At 49.9% G+C, this 12,078-nt stretch overlaps 1 protein-coding gene across 1 annotated transcript in view; it reads left to right on the top strand.

Moving 5' to 3' along the window:
• Positions 1 to 12,061, top strand: part of LOC149283995 (polyadenylate-binding protein-interacting protein 1-like) — a 38,523-nt gene extending 26,462 nt beyond the window's left edge. Inside the window, exon 13 of the mRNA XM_089497315.1 lies at positions 11,968 to 12,061. Within this exon, the coding sequence (XP_089353441.1) occupies positions 11,968 to 12,061 (94 nt within the window). The remainder of the gene's footprint in view (positions 1 to 11,967) is intronic.
• Positions 12,062 to 12,078: the final 17 nt, after the last annotated feature.

The following is a 12,078-nucleotide window of genomic DNA, read 5'->3' as shown; positions in this document are numbered from 1 at the left end:
TCACTTACCTTGATTCCTGTGCGCCAAGCCCGCCGACTCCTTGGACTCTTCTCACCTACCTTGATTCCTGTGTGCCAACTTCTTGGACTCTGCTCACCTACCATGATTCCTGTGCGCCGACTCCTTGGACTCTTCTCATCTACCTTGATTCCTGTGCGCTGACTCCTTGGACTCTGCTTACCTACCTTGATTCCTGTGCGTCGACTCTGCTCACCTACATTGTTTCCTCTGCGTCAGACCCACTGACTCCTTCGACTCTGCTCACCTACCTTGATTCCTGGGCGCCAGACCCGCCGAATCCTTGGATTCTGTCACCTACCTTGATTCCTGTGTGCCAACTCCTTGGACTCTGCTCACCTACCATGATTCCTGTGCGCCGACTCCTTGGACTCTGCTCACCTACCTTTATTACTGTGCGCTGACTCCTTGGACTCTGCTTACCTACCTTGATTCCTGCGCGTCGACTCCTTGGACTCTGCTCACCTACCTTGATTCCTGTGCGCCAGACCCGCCGACTCCTTGGATTCTGTCACCAAACTTGATTCCTGCGCCTCGACTCCTTGGACTCTGCTTGACTACCTTGTTTCCTGTGTACCAGACACGTCAACTCCTTGGATTCTGCTCACTTACCTTGATTCCTGTGCTCCAGACCCACCGACTCCTTGGACTCTGCTCACCTACCTTGATTCCTGTGCGTCGACTCCTTGGACTCTGCTCACCTTTATTGTTTCCTCTGCGTCAGACCCACTGACTCCTTGGACTCTGCTCACCTACCTTGATTCCTGTGTGCCAACTCCTTGGACTCTGCTTACCTACCTTGATTCCTGTGCATCGACTCCTAGGACTCTGCTCACCTATATTGTTTCCTCTGCGCCAGACCCGCCGATTCCTTGGACTCTGCTCACCTACCTTGATTCCTGTGTGCCAGACCCTTGGACTCTGTCGACTACCTTGATTCCTGTGTGCCAACTCCTTGGACTCTGCTCACCTACCATGATTCCTGTGCGCCGACTCCTTGGACTCTGCTCACCTACCTTGATTCCTGTGCGTCGACTCCTTGGACTCTGCTCACCTACATTGTTTCCTCTGCGTCAGACCCACTGACTCCTTGGACTCTGCTCACCTACCTTGATTCCTGTGCGTCGACTCCTTGGACTCTGCTCACCTTTATTGTTTCCTCTGCGTCAGACCCACTGACTCCTTGGACTCTGCTCACCTACCTTGATTCCTGTGTGCCAACTCCTTGGACTCTGCTCACCTACCATGATTCCTGTGCGCCGACTCCTTGGACTCTGCTCATCTACCTTGATTCCTGTGCGCTGACTCCTTGGACTCTGCTTACCTACCTTGATTCCTGTGCGTCGACTCCTTGGACTCTGCTCACCTACATTGTTTCCTCTGCGTCAGACCCACTGACTCCTTGGACTCTGCTCACCTACCTTGATTCCTGTGCGTCGACTCCTTGGACTCTGCTCACCTTTATTGTTTCCTCTGCGTCAGACCCACTGACTCCTTGGACTCTGCTCACCTACCTTGATTCCTGTGTGCCAACTCCTTGGACTCTGCTCACCTACCATGATTCCTGTGCGCCGACTCCTTGGACTCTGCTCATCTACCTTGATTCCTGTGCGCTGACTCCTTGGACTCTGCTTACCTACCTTGATTCCTGTGCGTCGACTCCTTGGACTCTGCTCACCTACATTGTTTCCTCTGCGTCAGACCCACTGACTCCTTCGACTCTGCTCACCTACCTTGATTCCTGGGCGCCAGACCCGCCGAATCCTTGGATTCTGTCACCTACCTTGATTCCTGTGTGCCAACTCCTTGGACTCTGCTCACCTACCATGATTCCTGTGCGCCGACTCCTTGGACTCTGCTCACCTACCTTTATTACTGTGCGCTGACTCCTTGGACTCTGCTTACCTACCTTGATTCCTGTGCGTCGACTCCTTGGACTCTGCTCACCTACCTTGATTCCTGTGCGCCAGACCCGCCGACTCCTTGGATTCTTTCACCTAACTTGATTCCTGTGCTCCAGACCCACCGACTCCTTGGACTCTGCTTACCTACCTTGATTCCTGTGCGTCGACTCCTTGGACTCTGCTCACCTACATTGTTTCCTCTGCGTCAGACCCACTGACTCCTTGGACTCTGCTCACCTACCTTGATTCCTGGGCGCCAGACCTGCCGACTACTTGGATTCTGTCACATACCTTTATTCCTTTGCGCCGACTCCTTGGACTCTGCTCACCTACATTGTTTCCTCTGCGCCAGGCCCGCCAACTCCTTGGACTCTGCTCACCTACCTTGATTCCAGTGCGCCAGACCCGCCGACTCCTAGGATTCTGCTCACCTACCTTAATTCCTGTGCGTCGACTCCTTGGATTCTGCTCACCTACCTTGATTCCTGTGCGCCAGACATGCCGACTCCTTGGACTCTTCTCACCTACCTTGATTCCTGTGCGCCGACTCCTTGGACTCTGCTCACCTACCTTGATTCCTGTGCGCCAGACCCGCCGACTCCTTGGATTCTGTCACCAAACTTGATTCCTGTGCGCCAGACCCACCGACTCCTTGGACTCTGCTCACCTACCTTGATTCCTGTGCGTCGACTCCTTGGACTCTGCTCACCTATATTGTTTCCTCTGCGTCAGACCCACTGACTCCTTGGACTCTGCTCACCTACCTCGATTCCTGGACGCCAGACCCGCCGACTCCTTGGATTCTGTCACCTACCTTGATTCCTGTGTGCCAACTCCTTGGACTCTGCTCACCTACCATGATTCCTGTGCGCCGATTCCTTGGACTCTGCTCACCTACCTTGATTCCTGTGCGCTGACTCCTTGGACTCTGCTTACCTACCTTGATTCCTGTGCGTCGACTCCTAGGACTCTGCTCACCTACATTGTTTCATCTGCGCCAGACCCGCCGACTCCTTGGACTCTGCTCACCTACCTTGATTCCTGTGCGCCAGACCCTTGGACTCTGCTCGACTACCTTGTTTCCTGTGCACCAGACATGTCAACTCCTTGGATTCTGCTCACTTACCTTGATTCCTGTGCTCCGGACCAGCCGACTCCTTGGACTCTGCTCACCTACCTTGATTCCTGTGTGCCAACTCCTTGGACTCTGCTCACCTACCATGATTCCTGTGCGTCGACTCCTTGGACTCTGCTCACCTACATTGTTTCCTCTGCGTCAGACCCACTGACTCCTTGGACTCTGCTCACCTACCTTGATTCCTGGGCGCCAGACCTGCCGAGTCCTTGGACTCTGCTCACCTACCTTGATTCCTGGGCGCCAGACCTGCCGACTACTTGGATTCTGTCACATACCTTTATTCCTTTGCGCCGACTCCTTGGACTCTGTGCGCCAGGCCCGCCGACTCCTTGGACTCTGCTCACCTACCTTGATTCCTGTGTGCCAGCTCCTTGGACTTTGCTCACCTACCATAATTCCTGTGCGCATACTCCTTGGACTCTGCTCACCTACCTTGATTCCTGTGCGTCGACTCCTTGGACTCTGCTCACCTATATTGTTTCCTCTGCGTCAGACCCACTGACTCCTTGGACTCTGCTCACCTACCTTGATTCCTGGATGCCAGACCCGCCGACTCCTTGGATTCTGTCACTTACCTTGATTCCTGTGTGCCGACTCCTTGGACTCTGCTTACCTACCTTGATTCCTGTGCGTCGACTCCTAGGACTCTGCTCACCTACATTGTTTCATCTGCGCCAGACCCGCCGACTCCTTGGACTCTGCTCACCTACCTTGATTCCTGTGCGCCAGACCCTTGGACTCTGCTCGACTACCTTGTTTCCTGTGCACCAGACACATCAACTCCTTGGATTCTGCTCACTTACCTTGATTCCTGTGCTCAAGAGCAGCGGACTCCTTGGACTCTGCTCACCTACCATGATTCCTGTGCGCCGACTCCTTGGATTCTGCTCACCTACCTTGATTCCTGTGCGTCGACTCCTTGGACTCCGCTCACCTACCTTGATTCCTGGGCGCCAGACCCGCCGACTCCTTGGATTCTGTCACCTACCTTGATTCCTGTGTGCCAACTCTTTGGATTCTTCTCACCTACCATGATTCCTGTGCACCGACTCCTTGGACTCTTCTCACCTACCATGATTCCTGTGCGCCGACTCCTTGGACTCTGCTCACCTACCTTGATTCCTGTGCGTCGACTCCTTGGACTCTGCTCACCTACCTTGATTCCTGTGCGCCAGACCCGCCGACTCCTTGGATTCTTTCACCTAACTTGATTCCTGTGCGCCAGACCCACCGACTCCTTGGACTCTGCTCACCTACCTTAATTCCTGTGCCTCGACTCCTTGGACTCTGCTTGACTACCTTGTTTCCTGTGTACCAGACACGTCAACTCCTTGGATTCTGCTCACTTACCTTGATTCCTGTGCTCCAGACCCACCGACTCCTTGGACTCTGCTTACCTACCTTGATTCCTGTGCGTCGACTCCTTGGACTCTGCTCACCTACATTGTTTCCTCTGCGTCAGACCCACTGACTCCTTGGACTCTGCTCACCTACCTTGATTCCTGGGCGCCAGACCTGCCGACTACTTGGATTCTGTCACATACCTTTATTCCTTTGCGCCGACTCCTTGGACTCTGCTCACCTACATTGTTTCCTCTGCGCCAGGCCCGCCAACTCCTTGGACTCTGCTCACCTACCTTGATTCCAGTGCGCCAGACCCGCCGACTCCTAGGATTCTGCTCACCTATCTTAATTCCTGTGCGTCGACTCCTTGAATTCTGCTCACCTACCTTGATTCCTGTGCGCCAGACATGCCGACTCCTTGGACTCTTCTCACCTACCTTGATTCCTGTGCGCCGACTCCTTGGACTCTGCTCACCTACCTTGATTCCTGTGCGCTGACTCCTTGGACTCTGCTTACCTACCTTGATTCCTGTGCGCCAGACATGCCGACTCCTTGGACTCTGCTCACCTACCATGATTCCTGTGCGCCGATTCCTTGGACTCTGCTCACCTACCTTGATTCCTGTGCGCTGACTCCTTGGACTCTGCTTACCTACCTTGATTCCTGTGCGTCGACTCCTAGGACTCTGCTCACCTACATTGTTTCATCTGCGCCAGACCCGCCGACTCCTTGGACTCTGCTCACCTACCTTGATTCCTGTGCGCCAGACCCTTGGACTCTGCTCGACTACCTTGTTTCCTGTGCACCAGACATGTCAACTCCTTGGATTCTGCTCACTTACCTTGATTCCTGTGCTCCGGACCAGCCGACTCCTTGGACTCTGCTCACCTACCTTGATTCCTGTGTGCCAACTCCTTGGACTCTGCTCACCTACCATGATTCCTGTGCGTCGACTCCTTGGACTCTGCTCACCTACATTGTTTCCTCTGCGTCAGACCCACTGACTCCTTGGACTCTGCTCACCTACCTTGATTCCTGGGCGCCAGACCTGCCGAGTCCTTGGACTCTGCTCACCTACCTTGATTCCTGGGCGCCAGACCTGCCGACTACTTGGATTCTGTCACATACCTTTATTCCTTTGCGCCGACTCCTTGGACTCTGTGCGCCAGGCCCGCCGACTCCTTGGACTCTGCTCACCTACCTTGATTCCTGTGTGCCAGCTCCTTGGACTTTGCTCACCTACCATAATTCCTGTGCGCATACTCCTTGGACTCTGCTCACCTACCTTGATTCCTGTGCGTCGACTCCTTGGACTCTGCTCACCTATATTGTTTCCTCTGCGTCAGACCCACTGACTCCTTGGACTCTGCTCACCTACCTTGATTCCTGGATGCCAGACCCGCCGACTCCTTGGATTCTGTCACTTACCTTGATTCCTGTGTGCCGACTCCTTGGACTCTGCTTACCTACCTTGATTCCTGTGCGTCGACTCCTAGGACTCTGCTCACCTACATTGTTTCATCTGCGCCAGACCCGCCGACTCCTTGGACTCTGCTCACCTACCTTGATTCCTGTGCGCCAGACCCTTGGACTCTGCTCGACTACCTTGTTTCCTGTGCACCAGACACATCAACTCCTTGGATTCTGCTCACTTACCTTGATTCCTGTGCTCAAGAGCAGCGGACTCCTTGGACTCTGCTCACCTACCATGATTCCTGTGCGCTGACTCCTTGGATTCTGCTCACCTACCTTGATTCCTGTGCGTCGACTCCTTGGACTCCGCTCACCTACCTTGATTCCTGGGCGCCAGACCCGCCGACTCCTTGGATTCTGTCACCTACCTTGATTCCTGTGTGCCAACTCTTTGGATTCTTCTCACCTACCATGATTCCTGTGCACCGACTCCTTGGACTCTTCTCACCTACCATGATTCCTGTGCGCCGACTCCTTGGACTCTGCTCACCTACCTTGATTCCTGTGCGTCGACTCCTTGGACTCTGCTCACCTACCTTGATTCCTGTGCGCCAGACCCGCCGACTCCTTGGATTCTTTCACCTAACTTGATTCCTGTGCGCCAGACCCACCGACTCCTTGGACTCTGCTCACCTACCTTAATTCCTGTGCCTCGACTCCTTGGACTCTGCTTGACTACCTTGTTTCCTGTGTACCAGACACGTCAACTCCTTGGATTCTGCTCACTTACCTTGATTCCTGTGCTCCAGACCCACCGACTCCTTGGACTCTGCTTACCTACCTTGATTCCTGTGCGTCGACTCCTTGGACTCTGCTCACCTACATTGTTTCCTCTGCGTCAGACCCACTGACTCCTTGGACTCTGCTCACCTACCTTGATTCCTGGGCGCCAGACCTGCCGACTACTTGGATTCTGTCACATACCTTTATTCCTTTGCGCCGACTCCTTGGACTCTGCTCACCTACATTGTTTCCTCTGCGCCAGGCCCGCCAACTCCTTGGACTCTGCTCACCTACCTTGATTCCAGTGCGCCAGACCCGCCGACTCCTAGGATTCTGCTCACCTATCTTAATTCCTGTGCGTCGACTCCTTGGATTCTGCTCACCTACCTTGATTCCTGTGCGCCAGACATGCCGACTCCTTGGACTCTTCTCACCTACCTTGATTCCTGTGCGCCGACTCCTTGGACTCTGCTCACCTACCTTGATTCCTGTGCGCCAGACCCGCCGACTCCTTGGATTCTGTCACCAAACTTGATTCCTGTGCGCCAGACCCACCGACTCCTTGGACTCTGCTCACCTACCTTGATTCCTGTGCGTCGACTCCTTGGACTCTGCTCACCTATATTGTTTCCTCTGCGTCAGACCCACTGACTCCTTGGACTCTGCTCACCTACCTCGATTCCTGGACGCCAGACCCGCCGACTCCTTGGATTCTGTCACCTACCTTGATTCCTGTGTGCCAACTCCTTGGACTCTGCTCACCTACCATGATTCCTGTGCGCCGATTCCTTGGACTCTGCTCACCTACCTTGATTCCTGTGTGCTGACTCCTTGGACTCTGCTTACCTACCTTGATTCCTGTGCGTCGACTCCTAGGACTCTGCTCACCTACATTGTTTCATCTGCGCCAGACCCGCCGACTCCTTGGACTCTGCTCACCTACCTTGATTCCTGTGCGCCAGACACGCCGACTCCTTGAATTCTGTCACCTAACTTGATTCCTGTGCGCCAGACCCACCAACTCCTTGGACTCTGCTCACCTACCTTGATTCCTGTGCTCCAGACCAGCCGACTCCTTGGACTCTGCTCACCTACCCTGATTCCTGTGTGCCAACTCCTTGGACTCTGCTCACCTACCTTGATTCCTGTGCGTCGACTCCTTGGACTCTGCTCACCTATATTGTTTCCTCTGTGTCAGACCCACTGACTCCTTGGACTCTGCTCACCTACCTTGATTCCTGGGCACCAGACCCGCAGACTCCTTGGATTCTGTCACCTAACTTGATTCCTGTGTGCCAACTCCTTGGACTCTGCTCACCTACCATGATTCCTGTGCGCCGACTCCTTGGACTCTGTTCACCTACTGTCACGATCACGGCCGGAGTACGGTCCGGGGGGACTCACCGCGTCGCGCTCCCGTGCGGAGTGCGTCGCCCGAGTACCCGCGGCGTCACAGCCCCGTCCGGGACGCGTCGCCCGGGTGCTCGTGGCATCGAGCTCCGGTGCGGAGTGCATCTCCCGAGTACCCCCGAGTGGCGGGTACTCGGTACTTACCCCTCCCGGGACGATCCAGCGGCACAGGGTCCTCTTCCGCGGCGGTTCACAAGAATGAACCGCCGCACAGTGATGGACACCTACGGTGTCACAGGACACGCCCCCCTGTCAATCCTCTACCCCTATGGAGGAGAAACACGTCCATTGGACGTCATCATAGTTGGGGGCGGGATCTGGAAGGGCGGCAGGTTTAAAAGCAGAGCACTGACACCAGTTCAGTGCTCAGTTGTTTTTACAACTAGCTGCTGTATCTACCTGGTGTTTACCTGTCTATGTTGATTCCTGTTACCGACCTTGGCTTGTATTCTGACCACGTTACCCTCTCAGCTCCTGACCCGGCTTGTTTTGACCATTCTCTGCCTGCTGCCTGTTACCGACCTTGGCTTGATTCCTGACCACGTTAACCTCTCAGCTCCTGACCCGGCTTGTTTTGACCATTCTCTGCCTGCTGCCTGTTACCGACCTTGGCTTGATTCCTGACCACGTTAACCTCTCAGCTCCTGACCCGGCTTGTTTTGACCATTCTCTGCCTGCTGCCTGTTACCGACCTTGGCTTGATTCCTGACCACGTTAACCTCTCAGCTCCTGACCCGGCTTGTTTTGACCATTCTCTGCCTGATACCTGGTACCGACCTCGGCTTGATTCCTGACCTCGTTTACTTCTCTGCTCCTAAACCTGGAGTATCTGACTAAGAAGAGACAGGTCCGTTTGTTTCCTGCATCCTGGTTTCCACACCTTTGCAAACGTAACACCTACCTTGATTCCTGGGTGCCAGACCCGCAGACTCCTTGGATTCTGTCACCTAACTTGATTCCTGTGTGCCAACTCCTTGGACTCTGCTCACCTACCATGATTCCTGTGCGCCGACTCCTTGGACTCTGTTCACCTACCTTGATTCCTGTGCCCCAGACCCGGCGACTCCTTGGATTCTGTCACCTACCTTACCTTGTACAATATCGGTTACTATTATTATTATTATTTATATAAAGTCACCATATTCTGCAGTGCTGTATAATGTGTGTTATTAGTATTGATTTATATAGTGCCATCATATTCCGCAGTGCTGTATAATGTGCGTTATTATTATTGATATATCGCCATCAAATTCCGTAGCGCTGTACAATGCGTGTTATTATTATTTCTTTTATATCTTCATCCTACTCTGCAGCGCTGTAGAATGTGTTATTATTAATAGTGATATATCACCATCATATTCCACAACTCTGTACAATGTGTGTTATTATTATTCATATAGTGCCATCCTATTCTGCAGCACTGTAAAATGTGTTATTATTTTTGATTAATATAGCGCCAACATATTCCGCAGCGCTGTACAATGTGTTATCATTATTAGTATTGATTTATATAGCGCCATCATATACCGCTGCATTGTACAATGTGTTATTATTATTATTGATTTATATTTCATCATCATATTCTTCGGCACTGTATAATGTGTATTATTATTTTTGATTTATATAGCACCATCATACTGACATTTTCTAAAAGCAAGTGTTGCTATAAAGGGAATAAGGTCAATAAACTAATCACAAATAAACTTCAAAAAGAAAACAGCAAAGAGGTTAATTACTAAAATTATAGATACTGATAAAAAAGTTATGAACCCTGATAAAATTGTGTTACGTTTTTGAAAATTTTAGCAAACTCTGTACAATCTCCTATCAATACTTCACCGAGGAATATTTTAAAGATAAAAATGGGATGAAAATTATAGTTCAGTCGTTGATTCCTGCAAACCAAGTAGGTGTCGGTGAATAATAGAAGAGTATTAGACACATTAGACTTCAGCCTTTGACAGATTCAGATGGAATCTCTTCTTAAAATCTCTAGAAACCTTTGGATTTAATGCTAGAATGATAGATGCTATAGGCTTTATATACTATCGCTACTGCTACAGTAACGGGAACAGGTTTCTCCTCATCACCACTCTTATATATTGTCTCATTGGGACCCTTGGCCGTCTCGAATAGAGAAAACCCAAGCATTAAATGCTTCACTACTGCACACGGGGAGCCTTTATGCCGATGATATACTAATCGCCAAGGAAAATCTGGAGATCTCGGTATAAGAAATAGTGAAAGCTATAAACGAATACGCCATATTTTCAGAATACAAGCTCCATTTAGAAAAACATTCCAAACCATGTGAAATGCAAATTGATAAACAAACTTTGTTTTTACCCGGGCTAAAGATGACATTAAACACCTAGGAATAAATATGTTAAATAAGTGGTGGAGGATAACTTCCTACTTAATTAAAATCTGAAAGAGTGGAAAACGCTGGAGATTAACGGTGAGGAAAAATAAATTCTATTAAAGCCAATATTCTCCCATAATTGACATATCTTATTCAGATGATCTCTTGTTTCTAAACCCTGATTAAAACTATTACAAACAGCGTTCTCTAAATGTATTTTATTAGGTAGAAAAGCGTGATATAAAATATTATAATGCTAGCAGGTTGGTCCATGCTCTCATTACCCAAAAATACAAACTAGAGATGTGACAGATGGCCCCATATATAGCTGGATATCGCTAGTATTAAAAATGTACTCACTTTGTATGGCGTCCTGATAAAACTAATGCCTCGATGCTAGATACGGTTTCAACTCTTTAGTCTTAAGCAATATATTAAAATTCTGGTTCAGGAAAGTGTTCCAATGTGGAAAATAAGGTGATTTCCTCTCAACTAATCGGGATACTGGATAAAAATACAACCGATTTTAACATTACAATGAGAGAGGGTGCGTGAGAGGAAATGTGGGCTTCTGACAACAAATTTCGTTTCTGAATTTAAATTGGCCCACCGGAAACAAGCAAAAGGTATTCTTACCTAACACTCCCTGAACCTGAGAAAAAAAAAGGCTAGAGTTATTATTAGGCTTTTACCCATTTGTTGGCCAAATCAGGATGTTTTCAGTCGTTTTAGGTTTTTCGGCATCCGCTACGCTCTTCCTCTGTATGTCTCCGTATTTGAGGAGCTGCGTGTTATTGGTGTGATTGTTAATATCTGTGTTTTGCCAAAAGATCAGTAATACATGTGTTAGAGAGAGCTACATATATGTTTTCTCTGGAAGATGAATAGTGTGTGTGTGTTACAGAGAGCTGTCACTGTGTCTGTGTGCAGGAGCGTCTGTGTGTCAGAACTATGACATCATAAGACATGAGCGTTGCTGGAGATCAGCCTGCTGGAAAGCAAAAAAACAATCTCCCACGAGGCAGATAAAGAGTTAAAACTTTATTAAAGATTGTAATGTGCATTTTTGTGTAATAAATAGTTTTATGAATTCCCGGCTGTTGTGTGTTTATTACCGGGTTTGTGTTAAGTGTATAAGCGGAGAGAGGACGATGCTCACCGGTAAAAAAATTTTCCGGGTTCTGAAAACTAGAGACATAACGGATTTTGTTAAACTGTCACACTGTGTGCGGAGGTACCGCGATCAGCGCGCGTCTATCGTAAATCGTCTTAAGTTAAAACATCGTTTTTTTCTTTGTTTTAACTTTATTTAAAATCCTCCATGATAAATAAAGTAAACAAAAAACTTTATTTAATATGGAGGATGTTAAATAAAGTTAAAAAACAAACAAAAAACCCGATGTTTTAATTTTAGTCGCACACCCCCTAAGGCAATAGATTTAGTAAAGCCTCCCGGGTGCGATATTTCTGAATATTTGTATCCGGTAATTATTTGACCCAATGAGTGCCTCCAGACGTATAAGCCTCGCATAAATACAGGGCCCTGTAACGAAACCTAGCCGTAACTAAACATAGGCGATATCCCGTCCCCTAGGCAACAGTACGTCATGTCCAATGAGGGTTCTACAGGAGTGGCGCACAGCTATCCTAAGCAAATCATTGATGAGAGGGGCGGTGCCTGCTGGTGACCGGTTTGTTTGAAGCG

Source organism: Sceloporus occidentalis, unplaced genomic scaffold (genome assembly GCF_023333645.1).
Source record: "Sceloporus occidentalis isolate IW3139 unplaced genomic scaffold, rSceOcc1.0.p SCAF_101, whole genome shotgun sequence".
NCBI classification, from domain to species: Eukaryota; Metazoa; Chordata; class Lepidosauria; order Squamata; family Phrynosomatidae; genus Sceloporus; species Sceloporus occidentalis.
The sequence above is the reverse complement of the archived record's forward strand: the minus strand, read 5'-3'. Positions and strand labels throughout refer to the sequence as shown.